General features: G+C 40.6%; 1 protein-coding gene across 2 annotated transcripts in view; it reads right to left on the bottom strand.

Moving 5' to 3' along the window:
* Window positions 1-20,123, bottom strand: part of prkcab (protein kinase C, alpha, b) — a 104,557-nt gene that overhangs the window by 71,950 nt on the left and 12,484 nt on the right. For both annotated transcript variants that reach the window (XM_071473727.1, XM_071473728.1), the window contains exon 3: window positions 1,612-1,694. In XM_071473727.1, coding sequence (XP_071329828.1) covers window positions 1,612-1,694 — 83 coding nt within the window. The remainder of the gene's footprint in view (window positions 1-1,611; window positions 1,695-20,123) is intronic.

Raw genomic sequence — 20,123 nt, forward strand, 5'->3', positions numbered from 1 at the left:
TGCTGCGTTGTTGCATGTAACTAAACGGACATCAGAACATGCTGCAGCTGTGCTTAACCTCCGCCTTCTATCTAACCAAGGACAGACCTCATTCCTGACCAGAGGGAAGAGGAGACTGAGGTTCAACTGCTACAGCTGGGTCGCACATGCACCCCAAACATAGATACTATGCCCCTAGATCAGACTCCAACACTGATAAAACATCACCACCCTGCCCCGACAGCATAACATGGGTGTGGAGGTGAAGAGAGGAGGCTAATGAGGGCCAGTGTTATCACACCTGACGTGTGGATGCAAACAGCCGCTGATACAGCAGAGAGGTGCTTCATGTATGATATAGTGCTGATAGATGGGTGACTTTTACAGGCTGATACAGTAAAAACAAATATGGAAGAAAAATATGAAAGAAAATACAGTGACATATTGCATTACTTCCTCCAAGAGAGAACCTCCAAGTGTGATGTCTGTGCCAAATTCAAATCTAAAAACATTGATGGAACAACCAAACTCAACTGCTATGCGGCCTACAAGACCAGTCTCATTGAAATAAAGCAGAAGTGACATAGAAGTGGCCAGAGAAAAAGATCTGAATCTTATAAGCAACTGAATTCCTAACTGTGAAATTTAATCACCACTGCATAATTAATGCTGAAATAAATTCTTAATGGCACGGAAAAACTTTACTTTGAAGATCATCTGTCTAAATTTATGCAGTCTGAATCAGCCTCTTTGAAATATCCAGTAGTCAGTTTCCAATTGTGCAATTTAAAAAAACTTTATGTCACAGATTGTGTTGTCAGTGACCTTCAGGTATCCTGGATGTTCAGGATCAAATTTCATATCTTGAATTTTACTGTCTGAATCTAACAAAGCAAATTTGAGCTTCTTGACTATGAAGGAGTGAAACAGCTAAAATCAAAAATAAATAAATTATGTAATAATATTAATATAAATGAATATTAAATTATTAAATAAATATATATAATATAAATTAATATGCTATTAAATGCCCAAAAAAACAATATTAAAAATAAATACAGGCATTAAATAAAGAATAAAATGTGACCTAAACTGATATTTCTTCTATTGCTTCTGTATTTATTTACCTTTGTATTAATTCCCCTAATTCCCCCAGTAGTGCACATACACACATAGTGAGATGCTGTTTCCTGAACTTAATTTACACATGTTAAGAAGATCTGAAGATCTTGGCACAGAAGTGTATCCATCTTTCCCTACTCTGCTTTTCTGCTTTTAGCTCAGCCTTTTGGCTTTTTTTTTTTGTCCGGATGACATTTGAATGGTGTTTGCATTGATGGCAAAAAGCTCTGATTCTGCACCTTTTAACATTTTAAATTTTGTTTCTTATCAGCTGTCAGAAAGTCTGTGAAACTGAAATTGCTTCTAGTGGATAAATGCAGCTGTATGAGTTTGAGTCCTACTTTTTAAAACAATACTTTGCCCATTTAAGGATATTTTTCCACTACATTAAAATTAGCATCCCGTATTATGTCGTAACATATCATATATCACAAAATTATTGTTACTGTGTGTCATTGTGTGCTGATGGATGTACTCAATGGAGAGGTCAGGGATAAAGTATTAACTTACGTCTGTGTCAGGGCCCTTGTCGGCTCCGGGGCAGGAGAAGGTGACAAACTCATGGCAGCGTTTGTGAACCACAAAACAACACACTGAAAGAAGAAAGAGAAAGAGGAGAAGAGACTTTTACAGGAACAATTTATGACACATTGTGAACTGTTTGTCTCATTTTGTTCTTACATGTACATAAGCATGCACTCCATTCCACTTCAAGGAAAAGATACAAACACAAGACAGACGGGCACACAGAGAATTATATCCTTCTTCTGTCTAGTGACTTATGCAAGTTCTCCGACAAACAGAGAGTGTGTGTGTAAGTTACCATTAATCAATCTTAAAAATGAGTTTTTACAGGACTCACACAAGACTCACAAACAAATGCATACAGTCAAACAGACTCACATGCATGTGTGCACCCACACTCACACCCACACAAAAAATGTCACTATGTGATCTTGTGTTCTGCAACCGTCAGCTCTTTACAATCTGTTGAGCTGATGCCGATTGCGTCATTGTCTCCCACTGAATGGGGATCCGCCTCTACCACAGTGTCACTCGGCGTGACATGGCTGACATGACACCTGATGCTGCTCTCACGTCAGCGACACTGTGGCATTTGCATTTGGATGCTGCCACAGATTTGGAGGGAAAAGCAAAAGCGTGGACATCTGTGACAGCTAGAACACAAGCTGACTCTCTCTTTCTGACTCTCACTCTGCGCGCCCAACTGTATTTTTCCCTGCCATTATTTGAAATTTCTCATTCTTTCCTTTTTCTCGTTCTCACACAATCTGTCTGCTTCACTCATTGTCAAGCTGCCTGTTTGTTCATGTGCACTTTTGTGCTCTCTCACCACCGTGTTTGTGTGTTTTTTCTCTCTAACTCTGCCAGCGAAGTTGCAGTTGCCAGACAATCTGACGGTTAAACAAGAGAAATGAGTTTACTGAGAAGTCCAAGAAACAGCAGGGGTTTCAACTGTCCACTCAGAAGGCATAGATAGATAGATAGATAGATAGATAGATAGATAGATAGATAGATAGATAGATAGATAGATAGATAGATAGATAGATAGATAGATAGATAGATAGATAGATAGATAGATAGATAGATAGATAGATAGATAGATAGATACTAATAATGATTGTTTCCATCATCATAATCCTAATCCAGCCCTAATACTCATACAATGTGTATGTGTGTCAGAGTTGGATATTCCCTCGCCCCTGATGTAGTGCTATGGCAGGTTATGGTACAAATTCATCTCTTCCTCTAGGAAATGAGGCAGAGAGACAGGGGAGAAGGATAAAAAGCTCAGCAAAATCATAGCCCACAGTGATTTATCCTTGCTCTGGCATTGTTATCTGTGTCATTAGTTATTTTCATAATGTACAGTATGCAAAAACAGAGTCAGTCTATGCACAGGTGTAAAAGCAGATGGTGGGAAGTTCTAGGACTCATATCAGTAGGGAATTGTCGGCCATGCTAGCTGAAGGGCTCGGTGTTGATCTGTTGGTCAATCCACCTCTTTGGTCCAGACTGAAATATCTCAACATCTGTTACATTGATTTCAATTACTTTTATGCATTTATTTATATTCCTGCCCCCTGGAGGCCCCCTACAGACTTTTCCTCTAGCCTTGGTCTTGATGGATCATACATGGGAAATAAAATGGTCAGCGTCATCAGTTTTTCATTGACCGAGCACCTCTGGCTGTGTTTGCTGGTTGTGTTCCAATAGCATCAAAATTCTTTACATTACATTCTGGTAATGTTAGCTTCTCAGTCTTAGTCAATTAAAAAAAATGACAAACATCACCTGGTGCATGGGCAAATTACAGCTCAAGAGGCCCCTGGGCAGAGACATGACAGAAAGCCCCCCACCCCTCCTACACAGGAGCAAGACCCCCACACTGAAAGAGATGTTAAATGAGCGTAAACCACACAGCCATGTCGTTATCATTTGTGGTGGTTTGTGGGTCTCTTTGGGGTTATTTTGCAGATCAAGATGCTCGTACTACAGTCTCTCCCTCCATCCATCAGTGCTCCTCACACCCTCAGCCACACAACCACTTGTCCTCTGTTTAGTGCTGATCTCAGAGCAGTTTGAGTTTCTGTTGGTGTTGCAGTGTGGAGCTGAGCAGACTGACTTGACACTGATCTCAGTTCAGAGGTGAAGAAGGGCCGGCTGCTAATCTATGTATCGTGGAAGGGATAAATCTAGTTTTGGAGTGTGTGTGTGTGTGTGTGTGTGTGTGTGTGTGTGTGTGTGTGTGTGTATGATTGTGTCAGGCAAGCTTACCCAGACTTACACAAGACAGAGGCAGTGTTTTTCTGCGACTATAATCCTTACTCCTCCGACTTTCATGTGCATGCACACACACACACACACTGATACGCACATTAATCTAAAAGCTGTCTTAGGGAAGTAGGAGCCTGTACGCTGCAGTGGCTGAAACACAGAGGCACTCTGGGAGCTTGTGGGGCTTTACATGCACCCCACCAATCAGTAGGAAAGCTCTGAAAACACCTCATACACCTTCTATCTACACCTGCTCAGCACTGGCTGAATCAACAAAAATATAAGTTTCTTAGCTCTCTCGTATGATGAGAGAAAAAAAGCAGCAGAAACACAAACAACCTAGACGAGTACCTAATTAAGAGTTTTTCTGTGATTTTAATGCCACTGTAATAAATCTTTTGTATGACTTGGGATGTGACTGAGAAATTCAGTTGTCTCCAGATGGTTCAGTCCTCTCAGGGAGAGCTGTGTGAAGCGACAGGAGCAGAGGTGACACAGTGACATACTGTATTGTCAGGGATATTATGATTAATTACTATGGGCTTTGTTTCACCAGCTTAATTGCATAAGCACATAGTTAAGAGGCTTTGGCATTACAAAGCAGCTTACACAACACAAACGCTTTCTTGCAAGTATGTGTGCAGAAAGTGGAAAGTCCTCTATACACTACCTTTGTATGCATAATTTGAGACTTTCTATAGATGGACATTTTTGTAGCGTGTTTTCACACATACCGTTTGGTGGCATTACTACACCTCCCCATCCACATCCCACATCCCTATCTCTCTACCACTGATCCTTTAAAGTGTGGATTTAGCCCTGGCTAATCTGGTGAAATTGGGTGTCTATCGAGCCACTGTTAATAGAATTATGCTGTGTTGTTGGCCAGAAGAAAAGGCTTGCGGTGGAGATAAGGGAGAGGGGGCAGGACACCTGTAGCACCGCACCAACTCAATACCCTCCAGACACATTCAATTGATCCGGGCCCCTAGAGTGCATCTGAACACAAAGGGAACTGAGGCTTTGATCTGAGATCCACAGGAGGAAAAGAGGAAGTGTGCAAGGGAACAGATGAATAGGCAGAGAGAGAGGGAACAAATCCACAGGGGTCTAGGGTTCCTACGACTGTAAAGATGGATGTTTTTCCGAAGGGAGTCAGAAATGTCTTTATCTGCTCAAACCACTATTGTACTCTTACATTTACATCATTTTTAGTGCCAAAATATTGTTGAGGTGACAGCTTTGTTTGAAGGGAAATGACAGGATGACACAAATTGTCTGGAAATTACACACAAATTATTCATTGCACTTCTCTTCTTGCCATTATATAAACACAGACAAAGATTAGCTTCCTGCCAACCTGACTGCTGATCGTGTAAAATGCTCTGTTTCCCCCTTGTTATGGCTCTGTGGTCTCTCTGTAAATTGTCATTTCAAGCAAGAAAAATGAAGAGAAGGAGAGGAGAGGAGAGGAGAGGAGAGGAGAGGAGAGGAGAGGAGAGGAGAGGGGTATTGTCCTCTCTTGGTTATTTTTAGGCTAGATTCTGGCCAAGGCTGGAACAGTGTGTACTGAACCTCAACGTGGTGGAGAAGAAAAGGGAAGACATTTCCTCTACACCTGGCCAATGGACACTATAAATATACAGGCGGCGGTGGGCTGCTACACATGTCCATTTGCAAACACACTGACATATCACAGGCCAACGCGCAACGTGTGAGAGAACAGTGAATGATGAATGAAAAGCTATTCCTGTCCTGAGGCTGTGTGAGTGCTGAATGAGAGAAGTGGAAAAAGCTGAAAAATAACCATAGAGAGACTCAATGGAGCCAATGGGGAGAGCTGTAGCCTACATACAGCAGAGAGGTGCACTGCTGGCCTGTGTCAAGTTCTTGTCAAATTCTAATGGAGTTCAAAGGTCAAAGAGAAACTTCATCCATCTGTTGTTTTCCGTACAGATCATTTTCACTAGTCCTCCGCTCTCAAACTGAGACATACACAGTTTAATCTGGACATAAGGCAGCAAATAAGTCCAGGCTCTACTCCACATTTAATGCTGACCGTCTGAACAACCTTTAAGAAAATGGTTTACAAAGAGCTTGAAAGAGTATCTGTCCACACCGTCTGTGTCAGTGTCACCACAGAAGCAAAACAACATTTCATGCATGTTTCATAACTTTTCCAGAAATATCTAACTTCAGTAGTGTGACCTTTGAACTCTTGCCAATGCGGTGAATGACAGATATGAGATTCCCAGAGCCCCAGGTCTCGTGACCCATAACCACCAACTCTCTCTTGAGGCAGGTGGAGATGGACGGCCAGTGACCACAGATGGACTGACGCACTGACAGTGAAGACTCAGAGAGGCTCAGCGGTGGCCTTTCTACAGAATACGCCTGCAGATATTTTGTGATAGTTTAGTTTGTGTTCTCCTGATATTTCTCCTGTGTTTTTCTGTATGATATTTGAGGGAAATTTACTTTCATCTACAATATTTCCACAGGCTGTTAACACAGAGAACTTATAAGATCTCCATTATTCCCATCACAACCCAAATGGGCAATACGTTATAATGACATAGACAGTGGGACAGCACTGTACTCATAGTCTCAGTGGGTGCCTGTTTAATATTAGGTCACCTAATGGTGACAGTGGATTTTCAGTGAAGTTCCTTAATTTTTCAAGGATTTATTTCACTGGATTTGCAGAAAACAGACATTCCCATCTGGTTATTTTGGCCCATAAACAATTTCAAAATTCCATTTGCAAATTGTCATAACAGCATACAGATTGATATGACGATACATATACATACAACTATAAGAATCTATATATATAGTAAGTATAGCATCTTGTCTATTGTTCTTACGCATTTTAATTCTTTTAATCCTTGTTTTTATTTTATTTCACAGCATATTTTTTATGCATCCACACCCATCCAAAGTTCTGCCTAACATTTTGCCACTTTAAATGTATTTTTCCACAGTTGAAATGACTCCTGTATACTGTAAACAATCAGGACAGACAAATTTACCACACCTTCCTAAAAAGGTGGGCTATACTTTTATTGACTAATTCTAATTAGCTAGCATGTAATTTATTGTTTTCACTTGGCATCACACTACCCTTCAACTAGTTCTCTTTTTGGTAAAGGTGGCACAGAATTCGAAGCAAGGCAGGTCACCTTCAAATTCCCTATGCAGGAAAATCGCTGTCCATGTAACGGCAGATTGGTTCACAGTTACAAAGTGTAGCAGATTAAATTGCCTCAGTACATCACAATATCTGTCTTTGTCCTTTTTCCACCACCCTAGGGATATGCAGTATGTGTGATATATACCGCCAAACAGTGTTTTTCTGCAGAGGGAAACGTACAGAGCTAGAGCTACAACAAAGGCATGGACACTCAATTTCAATTATGCATGCTATAGGAACATAAAGGACAAATGCATACAGTACACAAATGCACAGAATTAACAGTGGATATGTGACCTTGAAAGCAACAAAAAGCTGTTCAAAAAGACCACTGATGGACTAAATAACATGACAAAAAAGAAAAGAGAAGAAGAGGTGGGAAGGGCAGAAAGAATAGAGCAAAGAAGAGACAAGATATGACGATGATGAGAACAGAAAAGAGCAGAATAATCTTCCACCTTGTGTCTCCTTAAGGGCAGCACACAAAATTAGTAAAACTTCCTAAGAATTCTGTTTGTGTCTGGCAATTATCTCCATCACCATAATAACCTGCTGTTTGAATATGCATGAGTGTGTGTGCGTACTTGATTGTTTATATATGTGCATATGTAAGGAATTATGCAATTTCTGCATGGTAGCAGAGAACACAGAGGAAAACACCTCAGGGGGAGATACAACACAATCAGGAGGCTACTCAGTTTTTAACAAAGCAAAACAAAACAATCATGGCAAACTCAACTGAACTACTGTGTGTTCATATACAGTTACAGAGCAGAAAACGCTGGTCGAGAGAAGGTGGAGGTCAAGGTGAATCTGGCTGTGTCAGATTGTATCATGGCACTCACCCCACCTCCTCGGCCTCTTCCCGCACAGCGCGGCAGGTCTGCAGGTGATGGTAGTTTTCACCTTGGCCTGAGATCTGTGATTATGCATGTATGGATTGCTTGTTACAGCAGACAAAGACAATAGTGACGACGTCCCCAGGGTTCATGATGTTTTTTGTTTTGTTTTTTTTTCCCCTTTTGTCTTTTTGCATATTTTGGTTTGTGAAAACACTGTAATACACATCAAAATTGTGCAAAATATGCTAACAGTGTGGCTCAGTGGATGATGATGTGGATCAGATGTTTCAGTATGAATCACTGTGGTTCAGACTGGTTCAGACTTAAAAGCTATTAAATTCACTCATTGTTTTCCAAACTTTCAGCTTCCTGTTTCTTAGCTGCCTTACATTTCTTACATCAAGTATGCAGATGAATGGGTATATACAGTATGCGTGTCAATCAGGCATGTCAATCATTGTCAGGTATGATGGACAGGCATACACACACAAAACATACACAAATGTACACAGTCAGTCTGCACTCACACAAATGCACACAAACTCTTTGCAGAGCTAATAGTGTTTGTATTAGGAAATGGCCACAGGGGGACTGGATCAATTATTCCAAACTACAGGTGGGAGTGTTTGGCTGCCAGACATCTCTGAGTCACACAGGGGAAATAGTGATACTGCCTCATGAATTAAATATGACTCTGAACAAAGACGCAGACAGACACACAAATGCACAGGTTTAAGCACATGCATACATATACAGTCGGTGAATACATGTTAATGCTTTTGAGTACACATTCTCGGTCATGTATGTATACACAAAGTCATATGCACATAAATGCACACAGATGCTCATTTTATCATCAGTTCAATAAACACATTCATACACTGCTTTTGATTTGTCTCTGTCAGGCAGGACACACACAGCAAGAAGTGCACATACGATGTACACTCACTACATCTGCTTGTCTTGTCTCCTCATTCTCTCAGTTACTCACTCAGACACACTCATAAACACACACAAACACACACACACACACACGCACACACACACGCACGCACACACACACGCACACACACACACACCGCACATCTAGTCAGTGATGTATCACCTGAAGTGGTCTGGCTCAGAGCCCCCTGTGTCTGTGTATCAGGTGTCACAGTGGTAGTAATGTAATGAGTCTGGCTAGCTGTGGTCCATACAGACAGGACCACATTATACTGTACAATAGACTAACTATCAACTTGCATACACGCTCAAACACTGGCAGTCGCCAGGAGTGATAGGTTTCTTTACTATGACTCTGGTTTCTTTGTGCACCGCCTACACACACAGAGAGCAGGCGGTCAGGAAAAAAGGCAAAAGGTCACGGCCAAGTCCCAGTGTAATTCCTGGGGACAGGCTGATACCACACATCAACATCAGAGCATCTTCCACTCCTGCGGCACTGCATGTCCTCGACTAATTTGTTTGGGACCAGTGAAGTCAAGGCTAAATTTGTCTCAGGACATTTTGAAACATAAATAACACGCTTCTTTTATTTTTTTTCTTCCTCATTTCACTCACTTTCCATAAATACTCTCACAGGTCTTGTTTTTCGTCTTTTCTCTGCCTTTTTTTCTCTGTCTGTCTTTCACTTACTCTCTCAAATACAGAAAGAAAGAAAGGCTATAAACAAATGTGACAGTGAGCCAAACTTCTATGGTAGAAAAAAAAAACCTTTTAGTATAAAAACGTGCTTTAATTAACACACAGTCATAACGCAGTGTAGTCCAAGGCACATTTTTAACACTATTCAGTGAGTAAACAAATATTACAAATGTTGCATAACACTATGGATTATATAAGATACAAACTACTGAGCTCTGTTCTCCACCACTGGCAGTAAATTATCTGCAGCAACAGGCAAACATACCACTGAAAGACCATAATGTCAGCTTCTGATATACCACTGATATAATATGGCAGGTTTGTATCATACAACAGTTCCCTTCAGCTGCAACTAAAATAATCGTTTAGGTCAGATTAAAGCCTTCATGTCATTCTGAACTTCAATATGAATATTACAACTGGTATCTGTTTGCACTGAAAATATCAAATATCCTCTGCTGATCAAATACTACCGCATCAGATCTGGTGCATGTATCAGATGTACAAACATGACTCCTGAATCAAATATGTTTTGCAAGTAGCAAAATGGCACAAGACTTCAGCTTTAATAACAACTACACCTAACAGATTCTTCCAGCTGTGCCTTGGTTGTGCTGCATGAATCATAGTGAATTTATGTATGAATCATATTTCTATCCCTGCGATGGGAGACTTGCGCGTCTAACTTGAGTCAGATGGACAAGCACAATGCCTAAATTAAGATGAATCATCGTAGCCTTTTGCGGGCATGAAACACCAGGTAGTAAATAGGAAATAACTACACTAACAAATTAATCTGACAGTATAATAGCTGATATATACACACACGGGTATTGTAGCTCATGGTTAAAGACAGAAGAGACATCTGAGGCACTGTTGATTTTCTGTTATGTGTCTGAGGTTGGTATGGTATAATATACAGTTAAAATCAGACAAAACAGCAGACTGATAATAACACACTGAGGAGAAGAACAGAGGAAGGGGGTGACAGGAAGGTAGGGAAAGGAAATGTACAAAAAGGGAAATTAAGTAAGGTGGGAAGGCGGCATGAAGGGAAATACATTTTGACTAATTGACTCCGAGTTTGTATAATCTGATTGTGAGTCAGTGGGCAGAGGACAGCACAGAGTAGTTGGACGGTTCCATCCTCTCATTTTGCTGAGCTGATGAGCTGATCCTGGGTCAGCTGGGGCCAGTTTACTGCACAGCAGCCAAGTATACAAGAGCAGACAGGGCAACTCTCAACATGAGGTCTGCTCTCTGCCACAACCACACACACACACACACACACACACACACACACACACACACACACACACACACACAGAGAGATAAGCATGCATTCATAAATGCACATACTGTATATCTACACACTCATTCAGATGCAAATGTACAGATGGGCATGCAGACACAGCCTCCTTGAAAATGCAGAAACCTGAAAACACATCTCTCTCTCTCTCTCACTCACTCACTCACTCACTCACTCACTGGCATGGCCGCTCATTCTCTGTCCCTCTCTTAAGCTGTCCAGAAATGTATTTTTGTAGCACGAAAACTGCAGAGCCCCAGAGAAACACAGTCATGCTGTATTGAGGTCAAGAGGCTTGAGCAAGAAAACCTGGCCATTGTAAGTAGTGAAGTAGTCAGTAAACTGTAGTGTTGCTTCAGCACCTTTACTGCTGATTAATGGTACTCGGCTGAGAAAGGGAGAATGACTCTTCTCATCACTAGGTATCTCGGTGCTTGGCTAATTGGCCTAGTTAATCCACGCGCCTGCATCCAAGCCTGTGTACAGCGATTAGTCAGCCTGTCGAGTGCATGGCACGTACCATTTGGAGCTGAATAAGGGAGAGACAAACGAAAGGCAGCATCTGTGGTGAAAAGGCATTCTGTGCTTTCTGCAAGATGGTTTCAATTAGCACCTGCTACCTCCCACGCCACCCATTCTTTCTTATTCTTTTATCTTTGTTTTTCTGTTCAGTTTCAAGAGCAATGATCTGGCGTTTTCAGCCCTGCTGATGAGAGGGCTTTAAGGACAGCAGTGTCAACCAGGCCATCACTCTTTACTGCTGCTAGAGGGGCTGCTAGAAGCATTTTTGTTTCCGTAGCCCTGCGTAGTAAAATGCATTCATACATACACATCTACAAAACTTTCAGTCTATATCAGTGATTGATGATGAGTTTCTTAACTAGTGAAGGGGGAAAAGTACGGAAGAGAAATAGAGAGAAAGAGCAACCTATACCTACAGTCTGATCAGCACTCCTGCTCTCTCTTGCACTAAATAACTCATGACCTTTTACTGAGCAGACAGGACTATACATGAGGGAAACTGGAAATGCATGAGAATGGCATTAAAACCTGACTTAAACCAACAGCAAGTTTCCTCTCTTAAAAACTGACCGAGCTGTATCGCTTTTGATTTGATGATATATGAATGTCCACATTTATAAGCTCATATATTCTGCCTTTTGTCTTCAATCATTTGATAGCTTTAAAGACCACTCCACTGTTCTAACCTTATAAAGGCTCTCAATAAAGACTGTCATTACAAAGCAAGGCTTACAAGACAACATTCACACTGACGTCAGTTCCAATATTAACATCCTAAAATATGAGCCTTACAGGGAAGCACAACATACATTCATCCATTATCTGGGGACCATGAATATCTGAAGGAAATGCGATGGAAATCCATGTAATAGTTGGTGAAGAGATTTCAACCTGAACCAAAATGGTGGACCAACTGTCTAACTGACTGGCAGACTGATATTGTTGTGTCCAAAATCACTAACTCATGCCCTAACTCCATACTCACCAGTTGGGAAGTTCTATATAGAGGACTATACAGTGATCTCTTCAGCAGAATAAAAAAACACTTTCGGACACTCGGATCATATTCTCCAAGCTGTTTTTGTTTCTTTCAGCATGAGCACAATGCATGATGGTACAAACTGCTTGCTTAGTGACAATAGGTTGTACACTATTTTTCACAATGCACTGTGGATACTATGAGTCCACTATATAGGGCATAATAATTCTCACATTTGGACAGCACACAGTGTATACTCGACTACATAGGCAGTAGTGAGTGATTTTGGACACAGTTATTGCCATCCCTGGAGCCATGCTGCTACCATGGCTAAAATGCAGAGAATTACTGTTAGCCTCAGTGACAAAGATTGAGATAACTGTATCAGCAGAAGTTTTACATCAAGGTTGCAGGCTCCAAGGACCTCATCAGTGCATACATGTCACTCAAAGCCTGGCATAATAAATGTACACTTCATAGAGAGAAGTCTGTGGATTGAGTTGGTTCTACTCCCAGTCAGTAATCACACAAAGGAGGTTTACCAAAACAGAGTATGAACTGAGACCAAAAAAAAAAAAAGACAATAAAAGCCTCTAGAGCCTGTAGGACAAGTGGTTTTGAGCCTCGCACCCTTCTCTTCATTTTAACTGCTCTCTACAGCGGGGTGATTTAGCTGGCCCATTGAATACATGTGTGGTTAACCTCACTTTCAGATACAATTACGCCCACCGCTCTCACTCCGCTGTCTGCCTCTGTGTTTCTTACCAGCTCTCTGCGGCTCCACATGAAGAGCTGCTCTTACAGATGGAGGCCTAATTTTTCACTCAACAGCTTCCACCGCCACACTGTTCCAGCGGGATCTGCTCTGTCCATGCAGCCGGCCGGGATCAAAGAGCTGTTGACATAGTCTGAACTGACTTGTCAAGGCTACCGTGACTGTCTGGCGTTCAGTTTGCATTACAGAGCCTGCAAGGGTGTCTCAGTGCTAATGTGCTTTTGTAATATCTGCTAGATGGAAACAGACTTCAGCGTGTGAAAGACATAGCAGCCTTTCACTAATGAATGTGTGTGTGTGTGTGTGTGTGTGTGTGTACAGTATGTGAGTAGGTGTGAGCAGTCCTGCTGTCTGTTGCCATGTGGGGTGTGGTTGATGTATGGCTTACTATTCCTGCTCTGCAGGGAGATGTATTGGTCCTTTTTCACCAGCAATAACTACTGCAGAATCTGTTAATACACAAAACATGTGCACATACATTGGCAAGACCACTTGTTTATGCAACATACTAACTAAAAGCATAAATTAACACCAAATTTAAGATACACCACCAGAGCTGAAAAAAATTGTTTGTTGAAAATTAATTGGCAACATCTCTGACATTCAATTAGTAATTTAAGTCATCTTTTAAACAAAATTCCTAATATGGATCTATCATTTCCTATGTGAATATTTTCTTAATCCTCTTCGATAGAAAATTGAATATTTTAGGATTTTGGTCTTAGTAGGCTCTTTTCCTATTTTTCCCCTTTTGTCTTAGACTTCTTAGGTTGAACGATTGAGAAAAAAGTGCCATCCCCATATAGATTATATATAACAGCATTTCCTTTAATCCTGTAACTTACTGATGAGGCTAGTGTGTTGTTTTTTCTTTTCTTTCTTTTGGCTCATCTTGCACAAATCTCATCTAATGACATCTCATTGTCCTTATTTCCTTGTACCTACTGGATGTTAACATACTAATTCACTAAACCAAAAACAAACATTGCATGTTTCAAACTTTATTTTTGCAGCAAGGAAGAGCATTCTTTGGATGACAGATGCATCAAATTATGCCTTAAGTGCACACCAGCTCCGGATATACATTTATTGCTATGACTGTTGTTACCTGGGTGCTGGCTTTGAATACAACCTTGCTTTCCTTCTGAAAATCTGTCTAGTGTTTAATACCTTGCACATGGAGACAGAATACATGCACAGTGTATAGATGGGTAAAATTAAGGTAAAAGGGAACTGATAACTCTTTAGATTAATATCAACAATACAACAACACAGTTTATGGCTGTAAAGTGAGCTTCACTTTTTCTTTTGGGAGGCAAGCAGTCCTCACAATCCTAATGACACATAATAACTGAGTGCTTTTCCCTCAGCATTAGCATTTCCTCCCTCTGGCTTGAATACTGAACTAGCAGGGAGATTTCTTGGGCAGTCCCTTTACCATTTTGCAAATTCATCATGTTTAATTTTCCTAGTTAAAAATGTGGTGCAGTCATTTGTGACTGGAAAAAAAAGTGATGTGTTACATTAATGTTTGAGGCAAATCTAAATAAATTAGAAATTAGTGTTGGGTTTTTTTTAATCATTAGTTATTGCCATGCTTTAATTCAACTGATAGCCAAGTTTTTCTGGCCATATTCCTGTTTTCATAAAGTCATTAAAATCCTCAGAATCTACACTGTTGCCACAATACTGGCTCTCAAACATAACAGTTGGTAAGAAATGAGGCAGCCCCCTCAAACCCACACACATTCTTCTTTTACTTAAGAACAGCGAAGATAACAGTATTCATAATTAAATCTTTTAATTCATTTAGTTATAAATACGCCTAATTGATAGATTCATGGCTACATGTCAGTCCAATCAAGCCGTTTCTCTTTTTATAGTGTACGATAATTTGGAGAGGCTATTTACATGAAAGACATAAGAGTTCTCCCATTCTCACACACAAACAACAGAGAGCACAGAATCTCAGAAAATCTTCTGCCTTGTAATTTCATGAGTGGCACCCTTGAGACGATAAACAGATCGCAGATCAAAAGGATCAAATTCCTTCCATTCTAAGACACAGATGCCAAAAACAACATGGTAGCATGGAAGCGCTGATTCTGTCCTGTGGTGCCTGTTGCTATATTTGCCCTGAGCAGAACAGGGAGGCTGGGAAAGACGAGGAGGAGACACAGTCGTGACACCTTCAATTAGAGACTCAGACCTGACAGCCTCCGTCTCCTGTCCTCCCTGCTCCCCTCTCATCTCTTCCCCCAGAAGAGACCATGAGGGCACAATACTGCAGAGGAGTCCCTGTGAATGTGTATTAGTATGCATGCATGTAAGAGAAACGTACAATAGCCGAAGGAGAGGTTTGTATGTGCATCGATGTGCTCAGGAAAGCGTCTGTGTCTGCAATAATTCCAGCTTTGAGGGGAGCTTTGAACAATATGTGAAAGAGAGGTCATACTCACCAGCAGATCACCTTTAAAGCAGCTTCTAGCACATTAACAGCCTATCAGTATATAGGCAGAAGATATCATGCATAACTATCACATGCATGTGTGTGTGTGTGTGTATGTGTGTGTAGTTCTGCCTCGAGCTTTCTCTGGACATATTATCAAGAGAGAGTCTTATTATCACAGTACATCATCAGCTTGCAGTTTTCCACGACATAAACTCATGTTTATTGCTGTCTGATGGGTATTTATGCACAGATATATAAAAACATAAATATGCAGTCTGGGTCTACATTCACAAAGCTTTTTATTTCACCACTAAGAGTATTCCTATGTCACACTAAAAGTTTCCTATCATCAAGCCATCCTATCCACAAAGCTGCTGAGACCAACTGATATTAAGGAAAAGAGAAAACTATGGCCCTGAACCCTCACAGACTTAACTGACATCACTGGGTAAGTGATTGAGTGCAAGGGACTGCAAAGGGTCAAAATGATATCAAGAGGAATGGGACAGCACTTTGTGACACATCAAGTTACTTTGATGAAGCCAAAACATGTTGCGTACAACTGTGGGTCTAGGAGTTTTGATTTTACATTGTCTACTCCTTCCTGTTGCTCCGTGTTTGTAAAGAAAATAGTAATGTTGGATCAGATCTGATTAAACTATATATATTCTTTTTCTTGTGAGGTTAACTTTAGGGTTTGTTCCTCTCATGCTTGTTTGTTAACCATTTTTCCTCTAGCTTTTTTTTTTTTTTCATTTTATGGCGGTTGTTTACTGTTTGTTTAATGCTACAGGGTATCCCCAGGTAACCATGGTAACCCCGTGTTTTACGTCAAAACACTATTGACTATGGGTAACTCCCTCAGGCAAAAGTCTGCAGAACAGCACAGAGGGCTCAAAATGTCTGCTAGAGCCCTCATGCACTTGATGATTTTACAGTGGGACAGTCCTATGAGAGCTCATGGACTTCATTACTACAGCTGATGTTATTTCTCAATATACATTGGGACAGCACTACAAAATAGCCAACTCACTATATAGTGGACTATATAGGCAGTAGTGAGTGATTCACCTGCTGTAATAAATTAAAAAAAACAGCAAGAGATAAACAAATAAAGGCCTAATTATGACATAATATTTAAATAGTAATAGATCAGGTGCTGTTTTAAAATCTAGTCCATGATGTTTGCCTAGACCCAGGAGAATTTCATTTTACAATAAAATCTCACTTCAGTTCACTTGTGAAGCTCAACTCAGCCTGCAGCCTCTGATTCATAAGGAATTCATTCTGTTAAGTTACCTTTTAAACACATATTTGAATGTATTTGAATTAAAGATTAATTTATTAAACTAGCTCTTTGGTTCAAATGGACAAGACAGATGAAAAGGAAGAACACATTTTGTTTGTAGATAACAGTGACCACACGTCCTTGGTTTGTCTGGGATTGTCTGGATTTCAAGCTGTGTGTCCCAACAAATATCTATCAAATACTAAAATGCGTTGATGTTTTCAACATTCATTATCAAATTGCCCCAGTTTTTACCACAATTAAAATTATTATTGGAATATTATACTTGTTTTCAGCACTTACAGAAACATTTATCATGTTCTGTCCCACTCATTTTTACCTAACCCAATATAAAAACACTGTTGCTAGCCTATGAATCATAGGCAAGCGTCACAGCCTATGATGCAGATGGCTCTTTCTGACAGAACCTGTCAGAAAGAGCCATCACACCTGTCACAGTTAGCGGTCACGCTGAAGAGACAGTCAGTCTTTCCTAAAGGGCTCAGAGGGCCTACAACACTTTCCTTTGTAGGGTACCTGGCAACCTGAAAATGTTACGTTTAAAATTTTGTGGTTAGGTTTAATTCAAAGTCCGTTATTAATAATCAGCATAAAAAGGCATAACATTAAAGTTTTACAAATTATATTTCAGTATAGCTAGGAGCCTTTCAACTTCAAACCCATTTCTGTCTCAGCTCCACTGTTTCACTACTACGATCTGCCCAGTGTTTACTGTAACCCTACATATAGGTACAAATTTGCATATTTTAATTTGTTTACAGCATGGAATCTGTTTCTGATGGTAAATATGCAGACAGATGGACAGTCAAGTAAAAAGGGAGCAAGGTGTGAGGATGACTAAGAGCCACTCTGCAGTCTCTTACTGGGTGACCCTCAAACTGTACAACACGCACACGCGCACACACACACACACACACACACACACACACACATACAAGCACACGCGTGCGCACTTACAGCACCACAGGAGCAGGAAGAGGGAGCACACGCTTCAGAAAACTGGCACACACATTTTCTAACCTTCTGCCTCTCTCTCACTCTCCCCGTCTCCCTGCATCTTTGTCCTTGCACAGAAATAGCAAAAATATTACTGAGGCTGGGAAAGTCCCATGTGTCTGTCTTAGCCACACACACACCCTGCATTTCCTCTGTTATCTGTTGTTTAGTTACATTTTAACTACACCTCTCTCATCTCTCTTTTCTCAGGATGATTTTAGTTTTTTTTTATACTACAGATTGAGTAGTTAGATGACACCTTTATCTATTGTGACTATAGTGAAAATATTAAAAAAGACAAAAGTTTATTAATCTGTTTGTTGATCGACAAAAAAAAAAAAGAAAATTAAGCAACAACTATCATTTTAGTGCATTTTTAAGCAAAAATGCCACATATTCAAATGATCGGCAGTTGCAGCCCTAAAAGACAACAGCGTCATGAACAAAGAAAACCGCTCTTGACAACTTCTGATTTCTACAGAGGTTTGTTTATGAAAATTCATTATGCTTTTTGGCTTTCCACATATTTGATGTTGAACAAATGTACCATGGTTTGTGCTAAAATAAAGTCGGCTCAATACTAAAGAATACGCATAATGACATTATACTGTGGTTATTGATTTTCATCCCAGAATGACCTTTTCCAGAATGGACGACGCTGATTATTGTGACCTTTTGTAAAAAGGTGAGTGTGCACATGAGATCATACAGAGGAGCAACAAATAAAAACTAGATTCCATCGTATCTTTTGCTTTCTGTCCTTGAACCCTAAAGCATACACTCCAGTCTCATACACACACAGACACACACATACAGGATAAGACACAGCCCCAGCGAGCTTGAAATCCCCCAGAGTGCACATTGTGCTCACCTTATGTGGGTCAAGACTGATATCTCTGACTTAAACCATTCCCGAAATAGCCGTGGGTGTAATCACCACTGAATTCATTAAGCACAGCTGGAGTGGTGAGACACGTAGAGGTGAGCACTCCTTCTCTAAATTCCCCTGAGAGGAGTCTTTCCATCCAAAATAGACAGCTAAGTGTGACACACTACACACACAAATACACACTTGCTTTAGTAATCCATTCACCTTGAGTTTGAGACTAAGTGACACTTAACATATTGTATGTTGCCATGGCACCAGATGGTTTAGATAGATAAGAGGTATAGACCAGTGATGGGGTTAAATGGCTGATGCTTGAATTCACATCTTGTCTGATGGTGTCCTTTATATAAGTCATTGGTGCACCATCTATTATGGATAAAGCTACAACATACTGCCATCTTTTGCTGAGATAAAGCGAAGGCTACTCCAGCTTCTCCCTAAAAGACCTTATTTCACAGTCTCCACTACAAGCTCGCACTGGGTCAGTCTGCACATGGGTCAAATAATCCAATATGAATGCAAAGGCAGATTGTTAGGCATGAGCATTAACCAATCTCTCCAAAAGATAAATTATGCAAAAACATGCCGACACCATACTGGGATGAAAAAGTCATTGTATAACACATGCTCTAACAGTGTGGTAGAAAGTTATCATTGGATTTGCAGCAACACTCAGAGTCAGCTGTTTATTGCATCTTGTCAGGAATCTCTTCTGTCTCTCCTCTTGGTGCCATTTTTAGAAACCACAAAGATTAAATCACAGTGCTGTGACTGCTCCTGTCATACTCCATTGTTGTTTATGCACACAGCAAAGAAAAATGTAGCCACAGATGTTTTTGAGGATAGTATCATGCACATCTTTCTCGTGTCTTCATCACTCTCTCCCCTCTGAGATTTCTCCCTCCGAGCCCTCTCCAACTACTCTTGCCTTTGTTTGTTAAAAGCAAGATTATGAGGGAACAGCATGTGTCATCTTATTACACTGCATTGTGTCTCAGCAAAAACACACATGCAGCTCCCTGACAATTAACTACCCACTCTCAGCTGAGTAATGCCGCAGAGCCTCCAAAAAGACCCCTTTTTAATGTCACCAGATGACATTGTGTTATGCAAGCAAAACATTTTGACATGATCTGCTGAGACAGTCTGTTAAAATGAAAATATTGCACTTGTGGCGGTCACTGCTGCACTGATAACGGGGGCAGAGTCTGTCGTGAATTGGATATGAAATGGTCTCCTCCCTGTTTTTGTGCTGGAGGGTGCAATCGCCAAGTGCTGTTGGTATGGCATTTCAGCACTTCATTCACATCCTG

The sequence above is a fragment of the Trachinotus anak genome, unplaced genomic scaffold (genome assembly GCF_046630095.1).
Source record: "Trachinotus anak isolate AG129_WGS33_773 ecotype Australia unplaced genomic scaffold, CSIRO_AGI_Tana_v1 ptg000003l, whole genome shotgun sequence".
Classification (NCBI taxonomy): Eukaryota; Metazoa; Chordata; class Actinopteri; order Carangiformes; family Carangidae; genus Trachinotus; species Trachinotus anak.